The 22,206-nt window shown below is 39.9% G+C and overlaps 2 protein-coding genes and 1 long non-coding RNA gene across 7 annotated transcripts in view; 2 read left to right on the top strand and 1 right to left on the bottom strand.

Moving 5' to 3' along the window:
• The window catches only part of LOC113647427 (forkhead box protein M1-like), a 55,197-nt gene extending 53,001 nt beyond the window's left edge, over positions 1-2,196 (top strand). For 2 of the 5 annotated variants that reach the window (XM_047803926.1, XM_047803929.1), the window contains exons 4-8: positions 195-386; positions 525-653; positions 866-917; positions 1,117-1,202; positions 1,276-2,196. In XM_047803926.1, the coding sequence (XP_047659882.1) occupies positions 195-386; positions 525-653; positions 866-917; positions 1,117-1,202; positions 1,276-1,995 (1,179 nt within the window). In that variant the 3' untranslated portion in view covers positions 1,996-2,196. The remainder of the gene's footprint in view (positions 1-194; positions 387-524; positions 654-865; positions 918-1,116; positions 1,203-1,275) is intronic. The other 3 variants (XM_047803928.1, XM_047803925.1, XM_047803927.1) reach the window with 2 other exon arrangements.
• A 5,514-nt stretch (positions 2,197-7,710) lies between these two features.
• Positions 7,711-9,450, bottom strand: LOC113645607. The gene is made up of 3 exons (XR_003441270.2): positions 9,376-9,450; positions 8,234-8,360; positions 7,711-7,826 (listed from the first exon to the last, which is right to left on the bottom strand). It is a non-coding gene; the product is annotated as an uncharacterized LOC113645607 (long non-coding RNA).
• A 2,534-nt stretch (positions 9,451-11,984) lies between these two features.
• Positions 11,985-14,668, top strand: LOC113645621. The gene is made up of 3 exons (XM_027151333.2): positions 11,985-12,365; positions 12,602-12,776; positions 13,070-14,668. Exons 1-3 carry the CDS (start codon positions 12,024-12,026, stop codon positions 13,252-13,254), a joined length of 702 nt encoding a protein of 233 aa, XP_027007134.1. The 5' UTR covers positions 11,985-12,023; the 3' UTR covers positions 13,255-14,668.
• Positions 14,669-22,206: the final 7,538 nt, after the last annotated feature.

Genomic DNA, 22,206 nt, shown 5'->3' with positions numbered 1-22,206 from the left:
TTTAGTCTGTATCGTTTCTACAGAGTCTAGAGTCATACACACTTCCTTAAGTTCACTTTAGATTAAATCCATATCATCAGTGTTTACTGTACTTCATTTAGCATTAACAAGATGGCTGTTCTTTAGATGTGAACCCCGAATTCCTTTTATTCTTGTACAGAAAAACCCAACAGATTCTGTTTCCCTTTTTTTAGCCACAACACACAGAGGAAGAACCAAGTGCCGTTAAGGGACCTCTGTCAGAAAGACCACCGTACTCCTATATGGCTATGATCCAGTTTGCAATCAACAGCAAGAAAAATAAGATGATGACACTGAAGGAGATCTATAACTGGATAGAAGACCATTTCCCTTACTTCAGAAATGTAGCTAAACCTGGCTGGAAGGTAACAATTTTTTTTTTTAATATTTATTTGACTTTAATCCTATATGAGCAGACTTTATTATTTTTATCATCTAAGGGAAATGAATTACTGTATTATTACTCTATGTTTTATCTGTTTTCTTTTTTCTCTTCCTATTAGAACTCCATTCGCCATAACCTTTCCTTGCACGACATGTTCATCAGAGAGAGCACACCAGACAGCAAGATCTCCTACTGGACCATTAAACACGAAGCAAACCGCTGTCTGACATTAGACCAGGTGTACAAGGTGAACAGCAATCTTTCTCTGTATTTAAAACTACTTTTAAGGCTTAACCTTTAATTTTCTTTACAAACGTGGCCATGACCTGCTCTCTTCCCCGACCCTGCCGCAGCCTGCCGTCGATCCATCGGCCTCCTCTTTCCCACAAGCCATTCATCCTCGTGTCATTCTCTGTAAATAAAAACTGCAAACTAGTGACAGGTTTTGTTTCTCTCCAGCAACAGAAGCGAGTTGTGGCTGATCCTAAGAAAGCTACAGTCTGCACTACAGGTAAACATGGGCTTCCAGATTATTCTCTATTCATTCATTCCGATTCATCCACAATAAGAGCAGAGTAGATGCTTATTAGCAAACTTTGCCGATTGTACTTCGGTTTCAAAATATATAAGCACGGTAAATGAGACCTTAGATAAAAAATAATTTGACGGCCACCAAGACAGTGATTGATTTTGTTTGGTTTTGTCTCCAGAGAGGAAAATGTCCCCTCAGCAGACCTCCACTGCTTCCAATCCCATCTCCAGATCAGGGTGCAAGAGGCTTTGCATTGCTCCTAAGGTTAGTTATGCTCACATAGAAACTGGTACATATAAATTAAGAACAGGAACTCATCTACTTTTTTGTTTAAAAGGTCTCCAATGGTGAATCCAGTGTGGTGGTGATGTCTGCCCCGGTTGCTGAAGTACAGGAAGAACGTGTGTGTATACCATTCAGTGAACCCTGCAACAGCGAAGAGAAAGAGATGCTCAGAAAGAGATACAAGAGAATCTCACGTCGGAAGCAGCGTCTAGTCCCACTTTCCCACGAGGAGCCTGTTCTGCTCTTTCCAGACAGCACCTTCTTCGATTCCGGCTTGGTCTCGGATGTCTCCGCCTTCCAGGAAATGGAGTGCGATCTGGAGCCCGGGCATGACTTGCAGTTGCAAAGCGAAACCTTTAAAACCCCTGACAAAGGGAGCCACCCGGCTTCCTCCACACCCAGCAAGTCACTGGAACCGTGGGAGATCACACCGCTGGATCAAAGGAACTGCAGCATTCTGGATTTCAGCCCGATCAGAACACCACCACAGAGGCACGAGCACAGCGAGTTGAGCTTCTGCAGCACGCCTTTCAGAGACCTGCCGCTGTTCGGTTCCCCCCGTGAGCTGCTCGCTTCCTGTTCCCACGAGCAGCAGACGGAATCTAGCAACCACTCGCTCACCGAGGACTTTGTACTGGACACCATGAACGACAGCCTGAGTAACATCTTGGTGGACATCAGCTTCTCTGGGCTGGAGGATGACGACCTGGGCATGGCCAACCTCAGCTGGTCACAGTTTATTCCTGAGCTCAAATTAGATGCATCACTTTAAAAAAAAAAACTCTATTCATGCTGCTCACATGCTTTTTTTTATCTGCCTCTTTGCAATGTTTATATATCTGACAGACTTTTTGACTTTCAGTCTTTCTCCATGCACAGTTTTTAAAATTTTGTAATTTAATCTCTAGTCTCTTCTCTATTTTGATGCACGGTGAGTCGGACATAAATAAATAAACTGGACACATTTCCTATATTAGCTGCTCATGCTGATTTTCACTGCTTTTTCCACATATCCATGTATCTCTTGTGTGTGTAAAACTCTGTCATTTTACTGTACATATGTGAAATTTGAGTCTATTTATCGCTCCAAAGTGTTTAGCGAAGGAATGAATTGAAGAACCGATTGGTCTGATTTGCACAACTTGTAATATTTATGTATGTAGATGTATTTTAGGTATTTTAAAACTGAGTGTAAATGAGTACATAGATTTAAGCAAATCCCCAAGTAGACACTACTGCATGCAAAGATTTTAACATTGATGGGGAAACAAATGACTTGATGAATTGAAGCTGTGTTTATGCTGCAGTACTTCTAGTTCCTAAAGGGCTAGGTAAAGTAAATATATTTATTTCCACTGAGACACAAACTGATATCAAACACATCAAGCTATCATGGATCATTAAAGAAAAAAAAAGCCAAGTCTGTAGTTTTGCATAAAAGCTCAGGAATTACATCGCTTTGGAATTACATAAATTCTGTCTGTCAGTACATTGGCTTATTATCCGTTTCTTTGGTTTTATTTACTCCAGCATTTAATTTCATTTCTTACACACACATGAACAGCTGTAACATGATGTGCAGGATACCACACACCACACACACCACACACACGAAAAGAGACACTTTCTTTATCACACAAGAACATTCAATGGAGTCAGTAAGCAAGCAACCTTGGGTCTTTTAAATGGCACTATATAAATGAAAGTGATTATTATTATTATTAGCTCATCTATTTATTCAATTCAATGTTATTTTATTTATATAGCGCTTTTCACAATTGTTTCATTGTTTCACAGCAGCTTTACATTAATAAAAGCAGGAGAACACAGAAAAATCGGTGGACAACATAAGAAGCAGAGTACAACGGCTAAGATTAAACCGTACTAGTGAGCGTAGTAATACTGTAAGGCTTTGATCATTTGTCAAAGCCTTATACAGTGTGATAGAGTTACTTTACACAATTGCACTCATATCTGCAGTTCATTTCAATTAAAAATTCAAATGTTTCATAATCAGAGTACAACTGTTTTTGGAGATGTGAATTAACTATTTGGATTGTAATTGTGATGTTTTTAGCGGAGCGGTGAGTGTGTAATTGTGCACTACTTACGCATTCAGGCAGTCTGCAATACTTTACCACGCTTTTTCTCTTTGCTTTCTCTCTATGGCAGTGTTGTCTTTCTTCTTAATTATGTCTTTTAACTCCTCGTATGCCTCCATGAGGATTTGTGCCTCCGACGGGGAAAAGTACGCCGCTCTAGTTGTCATGGTGAATCAATGAATCTGTGATCAGTGGCAGGTCTGTTGTGAGTGAGCCGTGAGTGCGCACATATCCAGGATTGGTTTCACCTGGCTTGATGAATCCGTGTCTGCTCATCCCGTGTCTGGTCTTTCTGCAACCAATTAAGCCTGGACGCCTGGATGTCTTAATTCTACTTTTGTGCAATAGGCCCCTGGTCTCTTGCATGCGTTGGCTTTGTCGTCATCACAATCTATGTGTATTGTTTAAAATAATCTTATAAGTGAATATATATATATATATATATATATATATATATATATATATATATATATATATATATATATATATATATATATATATATATATATATATATATATATATATAATCATGTGCATGTAATAGGCTAGAGGTTAAGGTGTTGGGCTACCAATCGGAAGGTTGTGAGTTTGATCCCAGGTTGCCACCAAGCTGCCACTTATATATATATATATTTCCTCTCCTTGATTTGTGCTTTCAGTTGATTAATGAATGAATTAGTTCATTCATTTATTTATATTGCTAATATAAATGCAAATATACATTTCTACATCTCACTATAAAAGAAGAGAATACACTTGTGCTGAGGAAGGCTCACTGCCGCTGATTACTCGGCATCAGAAGAGCTTGAGACTAATCTAATGGAGTCTAACAGTGGGAGAGAGGGGATGAGGAGATGAAGACTTGTTTGAGCCCCGAGTCATTATATGGACTAATACATTTAAATGTATTACTATTATTCTGTTGTGTAGAAGGGACTCTGTAGGGCTTATAAAAGGGGACGGTGTTACAGTGTCAGTTGGCAATCGGTTACAGTGTTAGTTGGCAATCTGTTACAGTGTTAGTTGGCAATCGGTTACAGTGTCAGTTGGCAATCGGTTACAGTGTTAGTTGGCAATCTGTTACAGTGTTGGTTGGCAATCTGTTGCAGTGTTAGTTGGCAATCGGTTGCAGTGTTGGTTGGCAATCGGTTGCAGTGTTGGTTGGCAATCAGATGTTGCTATTTCATTATACGGGGACAAGTTCAGTGTTTGTTTAGATATAGCGCAGTACGATAGCAAGTTCCGGTGAGGAAGGTTGCTGATAAAGCCTTTGTTGTAAATTGTTACCTTTATTATTTAAGCAAAGTTCCTTTGTTGTATCGCTTTTTGCACTTCAATCGACACTAATAGCCAAAACGAGAGAACATTACGTTGAAAAGGCTGCAGTATTCCTTTAAACACGTAACCTTTGACCTACGTACATGATTTTACTAAAAGATATACTAGAACGTGTGTGTGTGGTTATTGATTTACTTTTCTCATTCTCATATTTTCTTATTGTATAAAGTTTTAACAAAAATATAATGAAATTAGAACAGATCAACAGAATGCTTATTTTACATTTTTAGATTTAGGGTTTTTATTATGCTTTTAGTTTTTTTGTTTGTTTGTTTGTCAGGATCTTATTCTCTCACTGGCCTTGGTTTAATGAAAAGTGACGTGACATACGGCTAAGTACGGTTACCCATACTCAGAATTAGTTCTCTGCATTTAACCCATGCAAGGTGTGTGTGCACACACAGAGCAGTGGGCAGCCATTTATACTGCGGTGCCAGGGAGCAGTTGGGGGGTTCGGTGCCTTGCTCAAGGGCACCTCAGTCGTGTCCAGCCCGAGACTCGAACCCACAACCTTAGGGTTAGGAGTCAGGCTCTCTAAACATTAGGCCACAACTTCCCCATTGATTCCCAGGCAATGAACCAAACCCAGCCAGTGAGGGGTTGAACAATCTCAGTCTCAGCCCAGAGTTCAGATAAAATAGGGTGTATCAGGAAGCACATCCGGTGATAAACCTATGTAGAATCCGAATATGCAGACTGGATGGTTCGCCGTGGTGTCTCCAAACATGAAACAGCCGAAAAACAACAACTTAAAAAAATCAGCCTTATTTATTTATTCATTTATTTATTTGTTTGTTTCACGGTATAGAAGTCACTATCATTTTATCATTAAAGCACTATACTACAATCCAGATTAAATGACTCTCCAATAAATGTCAGTTAAATTGACAAGACTGATCTCTGGTTAGTGTTTCACAGTATTTATTTACTTGTAATTACAGCACAAATCAACAAAGCTGATACATTACATACAGATTCCACAGACACTCCACAGCTGAAGGTCAGGATGTTATTTCTACTACTTATTACGCTAAACATTTGTTTGAGTATCGGTTGGTTCGTGTCGATCCGTTGTGAGTTTGTTGGACGGTTTTGTTGAAGAATCAAGGAGATCCTAATGTGGATTACTTAGCCGAAGCGTTTAGTGTTCTTTCAGTAGGTCTGAACTTCTTGCTGTATTACTTCCAGGAAGATCTGAAGTTGTCTACTGCAGTAATCTAAACAAAGCAAAGGGAGGAAATAATATTGCTGGCCACTAAAAACCCCTTTAAAAGTTAACGGAAAGAATGAATAAGAAGTAATAGTATAAGAAATTCTGTTCAATATTCAATGAAATTAATTCAATTAGATTTGTATAGTGCTTATTACAAACTGCATAGTCACATAGCCCCTGTGATTGACAGGTGTCCCAAGTAGAGTGTATTCACACCTTATGCCCAGTTGTTCTGGGGACAGGCTTTATATCCACTGTGACACGCACCAGAATAAAGTGCTTACTGGAGATGAACTGACAAGTGTACACAGACAACAGACATGTCTAACAACAATGCGTTTACATTTGGTCGAAGAAGGAAACTCACCAAAAGCTTTTTTCCAACGGAGCATAAGAGTGTTTCACAGTCAGGTAGTACACTGGGATCCCAGTGAATGTAACACCCAAACTGCAACCTGTGTTCCAGGGGTCTGAATACAGAGACATACCCACAATGAAGAAGCACACCACTGTGAAGGTGACAGGAACAGCCAGAGAAACCTAGGCTCATGCATAGATAGATAGATAGATGTATAGATAGATAGATAGATAGATGTATAGATAGACAGACAGACAGATAGATACTCTCATTTCAGCTTTAATTATTTCACAAATTTAATCAACGATTTGATCTTTTCTAAACATCTGTCATTCAAAACATCTGCAGCGATAAAACAGCAAAAAAATAAATAAATAAAATAAAATATATATATTGTAGGGCTCTTAGAGAGACGGAACACGGAAGAAGAGGCAGAGAGACTGGATCAGGGTTTTAGCAGAAGAGTGATTTTAATTTGTCCATCACTGAAAACATAACAGAAAATTAGGAAGGCAGTGAAAGCAAAAATAGTTCCTTCCTGTAGGGGTCTCTGTCTAGACAACAGGAGGAGGACGGCAGGGTAGCGGCGGAGCAGATCTCTCCAGGAATGTGGTGCAGGCGCAGTCGGCGGCAGGGAGTCCTGAATCAGCTGGATGTCTCTGTAGAAAGATATTTGAACAAAATAAAAAGCATTAGTCTCGGTTAGGACAAACCCCCTTTTCCTTCTCCAGCCGCTGAGCCTTGTTTCCTGCTGTGCTTTACTCCTGGAGGGTGAATGCTTCAGCGGCGCTCCTGATTGGTCCGTGTTTTCTGGCCGCTCCGCCTCGTTCGCACTTGCCGCGGTGCTGGCCAAGGTGCTGAAGATTCAGAGATTCGGAGACAGTCCAGGAATGTGTGTGTGTGTGTGTGTGTGTGTGTGTGTGTGTGTGTGTGTGTGTGTGTGTGTGTGTGTGTGTGTGTGTGTGTGTGTGTGTGTGTGTGTGTGTGTGTGTGTGTGTGTGTGTGTGTGTGTGTGTGTGTGTGTGTGAGAGAGAGAGAGAGAGAGAGAGAGAGAGAGAGAGAGAGAGAGAGAGAGAGAGTGAGAGTATTGCCCTGCGATTGGGTTGGCATTTCATCCACCTGCCCATGGGATAGACGCCATGTTCCCTGTGACCCTGTGTAGAATTAGTGGTAAAGAAGATGAATGTAATTTGTTTTTCTTGTTTTTTATTTTGTTTTCCATTTATCCTGACTAAATTTGGGTTGAGCTTCCAGAAAACACCGCCCGAAGTGAGGATTCCCCTTTTCATCACATGGTGCACACACAATGGCAACATAGTGTCCTGTGTTCCAGCATGTCTTTAGGAGATCAGAGGAAACCTGAGGAAACTGGAGGAACTTATAAAGGAAATACTGTTGAACGGCAAAAGAATGCACTGTACTCGTGGGTTAGATGGTTGTGTATAAAAAGTTCATGTGTATTCAGTTTTAACTCACTCATTGCAAGAAAACTGGTTAATTTGACTAATGGAAGAGGAGCTGGGCACGGCGTGATAAACGGCTCTGCGACGTAGTGACCGAAAGCCAGGGCAATATACGCGGTCACTGCAGGTCTGCAAAGAAAAGGAAAATAAAAACACACTTAGCTGTGACTTTAGAGGAAATCTAGAGTGACTCATTAAACAAACTTTTCTTTTATCTACAAGTGTACTGATTTAATCTGCAAAGCATTCATGAAACGTGGATATAAAACATGTTCTTAAGTGCACATTCAAACAAATAAAAATGTTCAGCACGACTGGTAGTGTGACTCTGACATCACTAAAGGTGTGACGTCCTGTTTCACGACATACAGAATCCAATCACGGCTCTCGGTCCATCAGGCTTTTAAGGCACCATGATGTAGAGTTTCTATCCCAATTTTTAAATTTGCTTCCATGATGTCTTTTGCTGCAAGTAATATACAACTAAATCAATTAAACTGAACTGAATTGAAATGGGAAAGCAGTCACAAGCTGACCTGATAAAAATGAACTCAGACCAAAGCCTCAGGAAAGCAGGAAGTGGCCCAAGTGTCTCAAGGATATATGTATAATGAGCACCAGACTTTTTGAAACTGGTTCCCAGCTCAGCGCAGGACAAGGCACCTGAGTTAAAGGAGACAAGATGGAGACAGATACTTATTAAAGCAGGGGTCAGTGATTTATCATTCAGAATTGTCTTCACATCCTGGGATCTGAGAGTAATCTAGATGTTCAAGGGGGGAAAACAGGCTTTTTAAACACAGAGAAACAGAATTATTACCTCGATGCAGCTCTTCTCTGATTTAATCTGTCATAACGTGGATTACGTTAAAACAATTTATCACAAAATAAAATCTTGGAAATTATTGATATTTATTTTATTCATCCTAATTCTGGCAGTGAACTACATTTCCCATCATCCTCAGCACATCCTTATCACTTGCACTATGACCAGAAAAAAAATCAGAAAAGTTTTTTTTTTTTAAATATCACATTAAATTGCCATATAAACTTGAACAGGAACCCGGACGGATCTTAGAAATAAATGGTGTAGAAATGTGCCTACAGGATATCTAACTCCTCTAGGAATCATATAGGAACGACTCAAAAAGATGATTGAAATTCTCAGATTTTTACAAGGACAAGGGCGTAAACTCTCAAAAGTAACAGAACAGAGTGAGCAAGATGTAAGAATCATCAAAAAAAAAGTTTTTCTTTCATTTCCCAGAATGTACTGTAATTTAAAAGAGAAGGAAACATCATGAGGCTCATCATCATCATCATCATCATCCATAGTGCAATTCGTGTAACACATGGTTAAATACACATGGTTTTGTACTGTATGTATCTTATTGGTAATCAGTTTCTTTAGTAATCAGTTTTTACATTTTTAAAGATATGAAATGAAGAATATTTTGCTGTTACTGAAGCCGTGGACAAATTAGATCACAGATGACTTTCAGGAGCCTGTAACATGAGATTATAAACAGATTCATAGCGACCGACCCACAGTCTGGGTTTGTTATTCGTCCGCTTCTTTTGGCTGATCACAGAGCAGATCGTTCCGCTTTAAACAATTTAAACAACCCTGAAATAACAAAAGGTGTGATATTTATAAAAGACTACACAGATGACTTACTTGTTGTGCTTGAGTTGTAGTATAATCCCTTATCACTATCACTCTTATAATGTAACAGCCAAAATTAAATCGGTGGAGAATCTCTAGATCGATCCTGAAAAATGCTTCTCCTTTCTAACGCTAACACACACACACACGCACACACACACACACACACACACACACACACACACACACACACACACACACACACACACACACACACACACACACACACACGAAGAGGAGTTGTTTTAGTTAAACACATATACATATATGTTTTATATATATATATATTCTTTGTCTTCTTGGTCTTTTTGACTAAATTCTCAGATTTCCACCACAATTCTATGGCACCCCAGATGGGACCTTGCAGTTGAGCAGCTGGAGAAATCTGGGAAGGTGTAGTATACGACACCTCGAAGGCATTACTGAAGAAGCTATTGACATTAGAAGCTGCGGAGCTTGGATACTCCTGTATAGCACCAAGTTCAACAGAATCTGAGTAAGTTGAATTCTTGCACGGACTGTACAAAACCGGTAAAGACATTACTTAGACTTGGGATGTGTCGAGGATCGCTGACTTGTTGATCAGGTAACACAGTAGAATACATGACTGGAATGTCAGTGTGTTAGAAATTATTGTATGTTTTAGCTAGGTCATCATAATCCACTGAGGGACCCTTCCAGAAGGAAAAGCAGGTCTGTGACGGTTCGTGCAGGAATTCTGTGCTAAATTCTGATTATCCATAATGGATTTAATATATACTATTATAATTATATATATATATATATATATATATATATATATATATATATATATGTATATATATATATATATATATATAATTCTAAGTGTAATGTTTTTACATGCATGATGGAACACTGAGTTGGGGTGTTTTAATGGCATCCAATAGGGGGAATGCAGAACTTGCCATCACAAGCAAACTTTAAGTCAGCAGCTTGGACTTTAAAGTTTGAACTTTAGGGGAAAACTTAATCCCATCCAGTTCTAGAAAAAGTTTTTGAAACACCTCAAAAGTATAGCGCAGGGCTTTGGGGTATGCAAGGTTGAGGGCATAAATCAGCCCCATAAGTAGTGCACAAGCTTTAGCCACGTTGTGACATGCTGTTAGGATCTCCCGGCCTTCAAGAATAATAGATACATCCACTGAATCCTCTACACCAGCTCCATAGACTCCCAGAATCTTAAGTATGTGTTGCATGGTGTCACTGCGACTGTCCTCCTGCATATAATTAACAAGAATTTGGCATTAGATTAAGAATTTATCTGCCTCTTATTTCAGGCTTTACTTTATGGTAACAATTTAAAAATGTTATATTACAAAAAAGCTTTACCAGGCCTTCTTCATGCTTCTTCAGGCATGCTAGTATTTTTACCCCCCAAAAGAGGTTTAAGCCAGTTAAGTTCTTCTGAATTTAGTTTGTCTCAGTTTTCATGTAATAATAAACAGATTTGATGAGATCAGGTGTGTAGCACCGGCTGTTGTCAGACTCCTTGTGCATACAAAAATCTAACTGGATTATTACAAATAATGACAAAATGAATGTTTAAAAATGTAAACTGAAAATTCTTACTGGTACAACACAGAAAAGTAAAAACTTAACTGGCTTAAAACCTCTTTTGGGGGGGTAAAATACTAGCACGCCTAAGACTACTAGCCTAAAAATACTAGTACGCCGTATACCCACTAGGAAAGGCCAAGGATTTCCGTATACCCACTTAAAAAGGATACGTAACAATATCGTTTTTTGACAGAACTTTCATTCATAAATTGTGCACTGTGTTGCGAACACAGACTCTGGTTGCGATTGCGAATCACTAACATTTTTGGACCATCGGGGCTTCCGTGGCCTGTGACCTGATCTGACGTCACCTACCAAGGAGGAAAATGAGTTGCTTGGCGCAAATTAGAAATTAACTAACTAAAGTAAAAGAAGATATGAAACAAAAGCAGACTCAAACTACTGTGTTTTCGGAAGCCTGCGCCTAAAGCTACAGCAGCTTTGGCTGACATTTCACCCACACCCGAGTATGTATGTATGAAATGTATTTGTTGAGCTTTGTAAACTACCAGTTCATTCAGTTCATAATATTCTGCAATGAAAGAGTTTTGGTGATAAAACTGAACAAATGTTTATTGTTCACTCTTAAATGTACATTGAAAATTGACAGCTGATAAAACCTGTGCTCCAGGTCCCATATTCATATAACATTTAAGGCTAAATGTAGCTCTTAAAGGTATAAAGTTCACCCAAAAATGAAAATTGTGTCATTTTTCAAAATATAATCTTTTGTGTTAAACAGAAGAAAGAAACTCATACAGTTTTGAAACAAATTGAGGGTGATGAAATAACACAATTTTCATTTTTGGGTGAACTTTACCTTTAAGAGCTACATTTAGCCTTAAATGTTATATGAATATGGGACCTGGAGCACAGGTTTTATCAGCTGATTGTCTTTTGTTGCTTATAATAAATTGGAATGTTGATAACACATAAGCAGTCTTTAATAATGCTCCAAATTACTCACTACAAAAAACTAGACTACACCACTGGAAAATACTGTAATTGTTCTTTTGTTTCACAATGCTGCATCTGCACTTTCTGTAAGATAATTTTGTGAGTATTTGTGTTTATTCATTTAAATGGAACAGGGGCATTTCTATGATGGAGAAAAGGGCACTGGATATTTAGCGTGGCGCCTCAAAACCATTTCCAGGACTTCAGGAAAACGGCCAATCAAGGAAGCCTCAGTGCATCAAGCACAAGGACCAAAGCGCCGAAGATCAGCAACCACACTGCCTCAGCAGCTGGATGGAGATGCCTACAGGGAGGCCATTTCATTCCTTGTTCATTCTCCTGATGAAGCAAGTGTATTTCAGAAGATGAAGATGACGTTTCAACACCGTCAGGACCTAGTGCATGACCCACAAAGAAGCACAGATGTCTTCAAAACATTTCCACTCTTTTTAGATGTCAAAGGACTGGTGAGTTGTATATTTCTTTTATTAAAACGAAGTCTTTAATATCCAGTGTTTTGCTGAATGTTAGCCATGAAAACACCTAATCATTTATATTCCTGTCTTATTGACTGTATCCTTTTTTCCAAAATCTTTATTCTGATTTACACTGGTTTAATATACCACACTGATAAAAATCATTAAACGCACTGTTAACAATGCGCTGAGCCCTGCCATCATATATATGCTTGTGTGATCAACAGGTGAATCAAGACTTCCTGCTGCTGTTTGGTGCTGAAACAGCCTCCAAGATGCTTGAGAAGTGGGACACCTCATTCAAGCCCAAGGTCATCAAAGAGGCCAAAAAACTGACTCAGACAACTGAGCTGTGCCGACTTCTAAAAGCTGCTGAGAAACTCGCAGAGAACTATGAAACGAGTAAGCTACACAGCATGCATGGTTCACAGTGTTGTGAAAGGAATATGATTTAGAAAGCGCAATAAACTCCAGCAAGAATGTTTTTTATGTTTTTAGTGGGACTTAAACATAACACAATAGAATGCACAGTATCGGACATCATTTTGAAGCTGCAGCCGTGGTGTTATGATTTTTGGTGTGGCGGACCACCACGGCAGAATGAATGTAGCGGAAACACTGGTTCATAATACAAATTAGTTTGCTAGTTTTATCTTTTCTATTAGACATTAATGCCTTGTTTTCCCTCCTGATAGACTGGGACAGTGATATCGCTTCTATGCTGCTTCTTCTCTATCTCTTGCCACCCACAGCTGGACGGAAGAGGCCCAAAATAAGTCCAAGTGAAGCAGTGGACAAAATGGTGCACTTTCATAAGGTACAATATTATGCCTCATTTGTAAATTCCATGAGACAAATTTTAGTTATATGCACTTGCTAGATTTACTAGAAAGTAAAATGAGCATGGCCGCACAGGCATTCATAACAGTGCCCATTTCACTCGCGTGTGAGCGTGAAGCTCAACTTTCATAAGAATGAAGAGCCCGATCTCATGAAAGTGCGTATCGATAGCACGATTTTCTGTTTCTATGTGGCGTTCTATTGGTACTATTGTTACTTTTCTTGCACTTCTGAATGCACTTCTGCATATGCACTTCTGGAGTACATATAATACGTCCCTACCACCCACACCCCTACCCAATGCGTATCATATGCATGCAAAAAGTAATTTCAGTGTATAGATAGCATGCCAAATACAAACATAAACTTGTGGTAAAGATACACATTGGTAGGAGATTGTGTTGGAGCAAACTGAAAACGCTTGCTCCGCGCCAGTGGTCACGCACCGTTATGAATGGAGGTGACCATTTTACTTTTACTTTTAAATTAGCACCAATTAGGGGGTGGCAATTGCTTGGCGATTGTTTCTACCTGGATACATGTTCAAACACATGTATCCAGTAGAAACCTGATTCCTAAACATCATTTTATGTTACATTACCCGTCTTGTGTTCGAAAAATTGGACCGTTAACACATATGTGGAGTATGAGATTTGAGGCAAAACACAGGGTTTTCAAAAGCACACTTAAAAACTTCAAGAACATCACAGTATCACTTGCCAAAAAACATCAAATGTCCATAGCATCCAATTGGGAAACATCTCCTTTGAACTATGTTGAGTATGGACCTTTGAAAACATTTAATGTGGACAATGAGGAAAATTGTGAAATGTTTGCCCAAGCCCTGCCCGATGTAGCAAAAGACACCGGGATAGTGATTTGCAGTGGCACAGAACAGGAAATGCCTGTGTTTTGCAGAATTAAAAAAAATGCTTTTAGTCAACAGTGTGATCTACTTCATAGTGAACAAGCTTATTGTTGACCATTTCAGTGAGCACTTTCATGCCTACAATGTGTTTGAAAGTGATGAAAAAGATGTGATAAAAGCGACAGAGAAAGCTTCGTTTTCCTCTCTGGAGACAAAACCAAACAAAATCAATCACTCTCTTGGTTGCCGTCAAATTATTTTTTATCTAAGGTCTCATTTACCGTGCTTATTTTGAAGCCTAAGTACAATCGGCAAAGTTTGCTAATAAGCATCCACTCTGCTCTTATTGTGGATGAATCGGAATGAATGAAAAGAGAATAATCTGGAAACCCATGTTTACCCACCTGTAGTGCAGACTGTAGCTTTCTTAGCATCAGCCACAACTCTCTTCTGTTGATGGAGAGAAACAAAACCTGTCAGTTTCCAAACTAGTTTGAAGTTTTTATTTACAGAGAATGACATTATATAAATAACATTTTATATAACATAAAACCAGAGATCACTGACTGTCTTGTACCAGCTGCTCTGCATCCTCTATAGCAACTCCTTGTTGTTGAAGGTCACCCGCAAGGACGTCAAGCCATCGGGTGCGGGGTTTACCTCGTGGTCGTCTCCAGCCTGCAGCCCTCGGATCAAACTGGAGAATAGCTCTCGTCGGATGGTCAGAAGGGAGACGGAGGACATGGCCAAGCCAGCGGGTGCGACGTTGTGCGGCCAGGGAGGATGCTCTGGGCTGGCACGTGCGGGCTCTAAGCATTTGATTGGAAACCCGCTGGGGCCATCTGATGTTCTCAATGGTTCTGAGAGCCCTGCTATCAAAGCCATCTAATCTTGCAGCCAGTGTCTTGTTTAAAGGCCATATAGCAGGATGGAGAGTACTGCTGAGTTGTAAATCCGGAGCTTCGTCTTGCGTGAGATATTCTGGTGCCGCCAGAGTGGTTTCCAGAGAGACTGCAGAGCTGACGCAGCCAGGGCTCTTCTGCGGGTAATCTCTGGTTTTATGTCCCCATTGTCTGTCACTATGGATCCCAGATACACAAAATTCTTGACAAGTTCCACAAAGTCATTGCCAAGCCACAGGGAAGGTGGATGTGGTCTGTCACTGACAAAGAGAAATTCTACATACAGGTGAGCTGGACAAAAACCAAGTTCATGTATGTCAGAGTCTTTCTTTCCTGCCTCAGCACCTGAGACTTGCGTGTTCATTTTCCCCAACCACTGGATTTAACACTGGTTTGTCAAGCTGTCATCTAACACTCTGCAGTTTGGCTCAGTTTGGCTAATTCCTCTTCTGTATGCAGAGCCGTGGCCCCTCCCGTTGCGTATGGACCTCCTGACCCAGGCGAACGAGGAGATTTTCAGGGTTTTGCGTGTCAGTGATTTGCATGCGCTCCCGGTTCATTCCTCGTGCACCAAATTCTCGCTCAACGGGGATAGGGTTTGGCTTAAGCCTAACCCGGCCTTCGTGCCTAAGTGCTTTCCAGCCTTCACTGGTGGTGTGATTGAGCTCTTCGCTTTTCACCCTCCTCCTTTTTCCTCTGCGGAGGACCAGAGGTTGAATGCTTTGTGCCCTGTGCACACCCTACGGGCGTACGTGGACAGGACGAACTCTTTTCGGGGGAGTGATCAGCTCTTCATCTCTTGGGCCCCGCCGAACACGGGAAAACCCATCTATAAGCAACGCCTCTCTCGCTGGATTGTAGAAGCTATCTCCTTAGCGTATGAGTCTAGGGGTGTGCAGCCTCCAGATGGTCTCAGGGCTCACTCCAGAGGCTTGGCTGCTTTGTGGGCTCTGTTTGGGGGAGTTCCCTTGCAGGACATTTGTGCCGCGGCGAGCTGGTCCTCTCCACACACTTTTGTCAGGCACTACTGGCTTGATGTTACCCGTACCACCGTGGCTCATGCGGTCTTGAATGTGGGCTCTTCATAGCCACATGCACTCTTGTCAGCCCTGTCCGCCCGGCCTGGCTGTGCATGTTTTCAGGCATATGGTCTTCTCCCCGCCGAATGCTCGGGTTGGACCATTTACATGTTCTTTTCCTGCATGCTGCCCGCTTGTTGGACATCAGCGGGGTTTTAACATGCATGTTGCCGCATGCCACTTTTTTGGCCGTCCTCTGGCTTACAGGGCCTCGCTGTGAGAGTATTGGGCAACTGGGGAGTTATATCTCCCATAGGTGGATCTCAAACACGAGATGATGAAAGAGAACATTAGGTTACTGTCGTAACCCCGGTTCTCTAAAACATCGAGTGGAGAGATCCACCAAGTTTGCCCCACTTGCTGCACGAGAAGCGAATATGTACACTGACGAAAGGCAGGGCGTGCAGGTGCACTATGCACTCGGGTAAGGGACGTTACCTGACCTGCCTTTGGCACGCGCTCCTGTCTGTCAAGCCAGACTTGGTGCAATTGGATGCTTCTGTAGTGGTCAGGAACGGATGCCCTTCCCATAGGTGGATCTCTACACTCGATGTTTCAGAGAACCGGGGTTACGACAGTAACCTAATGTTTCAGCCCCCTGTCTGTGATCTCAGCCACCCTAACACTAAAAGTATAATTTTTACTTTCATAAATAAACAATAAAAAATATGTTAAAATTCAGGACATGTCGTCGATAGGAAAGAAAATTATTTATCAGTTTGATCCAAGAGCGTTTTTTTTTTACTTTGCTTTTGCACACGTGCATTGTATTCTTTCAACAGTGCGTCTTCATCTGTCTGCTTTATTTGAGAAGCACAGGTACGCGCATCGTGCACACGCAGTCAGAGCTGGAGGCGTTTATCTATAACGTTAACCGGCGGAAAGACGCTAAGAAGGCAACCAAAAGCAGTACAATTCACTATTCTTATTACAGAGTTCATAGCACAAACAAAATATTAATGCAAACAATCCATTCAATGCTAAATAAAAATACCATTTACTGATTTGGTCTTTTTCTTGTGAATTTTTTTTTCCACACATTCATTGGACACACTTTTCTTAGAGAATGCACACATACATGAACTGATTTGATTCAAGACTGGCATCATTACATCATGCATAAAATTTTGGTGTCCACTTTTGCCATTTTAATACCATAACTTTTGGCTTAATATGTAGTCATATAATATACAATATAAAACTCTTCTTTTAAATTCTCAGCAAGAGCAAATAACAGTAAAGTTAAGTTGATGTGATTGTGTCTCTAGTCTCTATCTGACTAGCTAAATTAGCTGTGCAGTGCTGCCAGTACATCCCTTGGCCTGTCTGTCTGTCACACAACTATTTATTGCGTGAACATTCGCGTGAACAAACGCCCAAGGGCAACGGTGTTTATAAACGGCAGCTCGATAACTGCACCGCGCGTGCACATGCGTTCATATGCCGCGCGCTTTCCAGCAGCAACATCTGTGTGGGGACCGGTACAAAAAGTAGCGTGATAGCACTCCTAAATGACAATGTTTATAGTCTCTCAATCAAAGTTACAACAATGTTAATGCAGTATGGAAACCAGTGGATTTACATTGAAATGAGCATAATGCCAGGTCTATTGAATGCACATCCCTCAATAAATAATAAGGTGGTAGGAGGGACCCCTGCTTAGGGCCCCAGGGAGGTCAGGATCTGTTCTGCGTCACTGTGTAGTTACTGTAACTATGTGATACTGCAGCACTAATCTACACCACATGGCTGGATCACATTGCTGTTGGTTTCTTATCCAATCTAACATACTGATCTGTTACAGTTTTATTAACTAAAGGATGAGATTGTTGTTGTTTAGGTCATTTCATCCTGCTACATAGCCTACCATAGATATCAAAAGACTAGATGTCACCTTGGGGTCCTAAAAATGCGTCAAATCCGCCGCCATCTTTGTACTGTGCTCCTTTACCTCAAATGCATGGACGATGCCGGGCTTCTGTGCTGCGTTTGGTTGTTAAAACGAAATAAATCTAAAACCCATACAGCAAGGGATTACATTACACAAGTGAGAATGTAATTAATGATATTGAATGTTAGGAAATTATATTTCTTTTTCCGTTGGTTTGTTTTAGTCTTTGGTTAACGACCATAGCTAATCCATACTAGTTACCCATTAGTTTTTGACAGTTAGGAAAACCGACAATGTTTGTAGATTCCGAAGCTCTTAATAAGGACGTTAAAAATTGACCCATGCTTTTTTGCTTAAAGGTGAAAAGACCCTTTATGTATGCTCTGTAAGATTCCCATATCTGTCAAACATTTTATTAGATTGTCCTGGACTTAACACAAGCAGAATGCTCTTTTATCAACTTACCTCACTTAAGGACATATTTAATGACATTATGCCTGAAGAGGTTTTGGATTTTTTTATCGTATGTTAATTTAAAAAAAAAAAAAGTATAATATGACTTGCTGTTTATAATTGTTTTTTGTTTATTGCATTTATATGATATTTGTATTTTTGTAATTGAATTTTGCCATGAAAATAGCTTTTGATTGCTGACATGGTATTCCCAAGTGTTAAACAGAGACGTCAGTCATGGACAAGTTGCAGGGACACTAAACACTTTTTTTTTAATGTTTAACTCAGCTGACAGTCCTGGAAGGATGTCACCAGTTAGCTTAGCAGTGTAACACACAAGTTCAGCCTGAAATTCAAACAATGTTTTTTTTAATTTTGTTTTGTTTTTTTGGTTTATGTGACTTTATTACATACTTATTTAATGTGGCAAATGTATTGCAGAAAAAGAATAAATATTCTTATAAAGATTGAACAGTCTTTGGCACCTCAACTATCTAACTTTCACATTATGTTCCTCTCAAATTTGTTATTTGTTTCCACCTGCAAATTGATTTGTGTATCATATTTAATAAACCAATACAATTTAAATGATTAAATTAACATGTAACTGAGATTTCTCTCTTGTATTTTTTTTACCTCATGAATTTAACGATCTTGTCTTGGCACTCGGTTTATCGTATGCCAGCAGCTTACTACTGTACAGTATTTATGGTGCAGTGTTTCTAGGTCCTAAAGGCCTAGGCCAAGTAAAACTATTCATTTCCACTGAGACACAAACTGATATCAAACACATCAAGCTATCATGTGTAGCTTAAAGGGAAAAAAAAGGCAAGTCTGCAGTTTTGCATAAAAACTCAACTCGCTTTTTAATTACATCAGGAATTACATCGCCTTGGAATTACATCAATTCTCTCTGTCAGTACATTGGCTTATTATCCGTTTCTTTGGTTTTATTTACTCCAGCATTTCATTTCATATCTTATACACACATGAACAGCTGAAACATGGTGTGCAGGATTCTAGAATAAATAATAAAGATATGTTTTAACACATCTCCCAGTCCTGGTCTCTTGCATGCGTAGGCTTTGTGGTCATCACAATCTATGTGTATTGTTTAAAATAATCTTATAAGTGTGTGTGTGTGTGTGTGTGTGTGTGTGTGTGTGTGTGCATGTATATATATATAAACACAAGCACACACACACACATTATATATATATATATATATATATATATATATATATATATATATATATATATATAATCATATATATATATCATATATATATATATATCATATCATATCGTATCATATTATATCATAGATCATGTGCATGTAATAGCCTAGTGGTTAAGGTGTTGGGCTACCAATCAGAAAGTTGTGAGTTTGATCCCAGGTTGCCACCAAGCTGCCACTGATGGGCCCCTGAGCAAGGCCCTTAAAGCTCAGTTGTACAAAAATGAGATAATGTAAGTCGCTCTGGTTAAGGGTGTCTGTTAAATGCTGTAAATGTAAAATCTCCTCTCCTTAATTTGTGCTTTCAGTTGATTAATGAATGCATTAGTTCATTAATGTATTTATATTGCTAAAATAAATGCAAATATACATTTCTACATCTCACTATAAAAGAAGAGAATACACTTGTGCTGAGGAAGGCTCACTGCCGCTGATTACTCGGCATCAGAAGACTAATCTAATGGAGTCTAACAGTGGGAGAGAGGGGATGAGGAGATGAAGACTTGTTTGAGTCCCGAGTCATTATATGGACTAATACATTTAAATGTATTACTATTATTATAATGTATTATCATGTATTACTACTATTATATATGTAGTGTAGAAGGGACTCTGTAGGGCTTAGAAAAGGGGACGGTGTTACAGTGTTAGTTTGCAATCGGTTACAGTGTTAGTTGGCAGTCGGTTACAGTGTTAGTTGGCAATCTGTTACAGTGTTTGTTTAGATATTGCGCAGTACGATAGCAAGTTGGTTCATGGCGATCCGTTGTGAGTTTGTTGGACGGTTTTGTTAACAAATCGAGGATAATCCTAACGCGGACTACCGAACCGTTTAGTGTTCTTTCAGTAGGTCTGAACTTCTTCCTTCAGAGGATTCACAAACTGGTAGCTGTTTCAAGTAAACACCGAATTTCTGCTGTTACATATACCCCGTAATCCCTGTGTAGGAGAAGTGGCACAGAAAATGGATGGATAGCTGAATGATTTTCTGCATTTCTATTATTTTAAACATATTTTAAAACATAACAACATACTTGTTCAGGAAATCGAGGAAGCGAGGGCTCAGATTTATGAAACTGTATCTAAAGTCAAAGTGGCCTTCGCTCTTCCTGACCTTGCATCTGCCCTCAAAGAGATTCAGTCTCAGTATGACAGCATCGCCACCCGGAACCTACAGGTAGAAAACATTTACCCCAAACACAGATTGAATGTGTTATGCTTTGAGCGGTGATCTCTGCAGGATAAATTTTGCTTAAATATTTTTTCCCTCTTCCATTCCTTAGTGGCACTTTGATTTACCTCAGTATGACTCGGTGACCTCAGTATGCTTCACTCTGGACTCCTCACATCCAGCACACTCCCTCTTTGAACTGTTGCCATCTGGTCGGCGCTACAGAGCCCTGAGCTCCAGAACGACCAGACATAGGAACAGTTTCTTCCCTCAAGCAATCCACCTGATGAACATGGAACACACAACTCCTAATATTTGCACTATGTATACCTCAATTGCACATTTCATACTTGCACTCTGTACATACATACATACATATTGTCTGAATGCTTACTGTTTATTTCAACTACACATTTCACAGTTGCACACGTGTACATACAAATTGTATATATTGTATACTTATTTGCATATGTATAATTCATTTGTTTATTTAAACTGCACAATTCACACCTGTAAATGTGTACATACAATTTTCATCTATACTACATATGTTAATTTGTTACACTGGAGATTATGTCACTAAAACAAATTCCTCGCATGTGAAAACTGTCTGTTACTTTTATCTGATCATCATCAGGAAATGGATGCCTGGTGCAAGACCAAATTCCAGGACTTGAACACGGCATCGGCAAGACATGTGGAATCTGTATGGGGCATTAGACAAGAAGTTGTTGTGGGCTACAAGAAGGATGTTAGTACATTTCTCTACTCTATACTTTACTCTCATCTTATCTCATCTCATCTCCATCTCCATCTGTGTTTGTGTCCATAGATTCAGAACAAACAGCGGGAGCTGGATTCACTTAACAACAGGTATGAGACTTTGCTGGCTCAGATCCGTGACAACCAAGAGAAATACAGAAAGGAGGAAGAAGATTTACAGGTGAGAATAAACTTTGTATGAAAGTATGACAGCAAAAATATTAACAATTGTACCTTAAAACAATATTGAGGACAAGGAGAATTGTGTCCACAGTAAATCAGTGGCGTTTGTTTTGCTTCTTCAGGAAGCTGATCGAAGGCGAGGACTCCCGTTTGTCAACAATGGTGCAAGGCATGTCTCTGATGAGTGCCAGCGTCTCTGTGAGTCTCAGCACCTCAGGGGTGAGGGTGAGTGGAGCCTTGGCTGAACCGGCTGGTGGAGCAGCTGCAGTGGCCTTCAAGCCATCGCAGTCTTCTAACGGCAACCAGGAAACTAAGGAGGAATTCTCTCACGAGCAGGCCGTAGAACTGACAGAGAGGAAGACCGTCCTCATTAGGTAAAAGTATCCTGATGATCACACATACAGAGTGTGAATGCATTCATATAGCCATGATATAGAGACAGGGTC

Source organism: Tachysurus fulvidraco, chromosome 19, assembly GCF_022655615.1.
Source record: "Tachysurus fulvidraco isolate hzauxx_2018 chromosome 19, HZAU_PFXX_2.0, whole genome shotgun sequence".
In the NCBI taxonomy this organism is placed as follows: domain Eukaryota; kingdom Metazoa; phylum Chordata; class Actinopteri; order Siluriformes; family Bagridae; genus Tachysurus; species Tachysurus fulvidraco.
The sequence above is the reverse complement of the archived record's forward strand: the minus strand, read 5'-3'. Positions and strand labels throughout refer to the sequence as shown.

Bases quoted from the DNA above. Each gene is read 5' to 3' on its own strand.
- LOC113645621 (XM_027151333.2), top strand. From the start codon at position 12,024: ATGGAACAGGGGCATTTCTATGATGGAGAAAAGGGCACTGGATATTTA. The intron at 12,366-12,601 runs GTGAGTTGTATA...TGTGATCAACAG, and splicing joins TTTTAGATGTCAAAGGACTG to GTGAATCAAGACTTCCTGCT. The intron at 12,777-13,069 runs GTAAGCTACACA...CCCTCCTGATAG, and splicing joins CGCAGAGAACTATGAAACGA to ACTGGGACAGTGATATCGCT.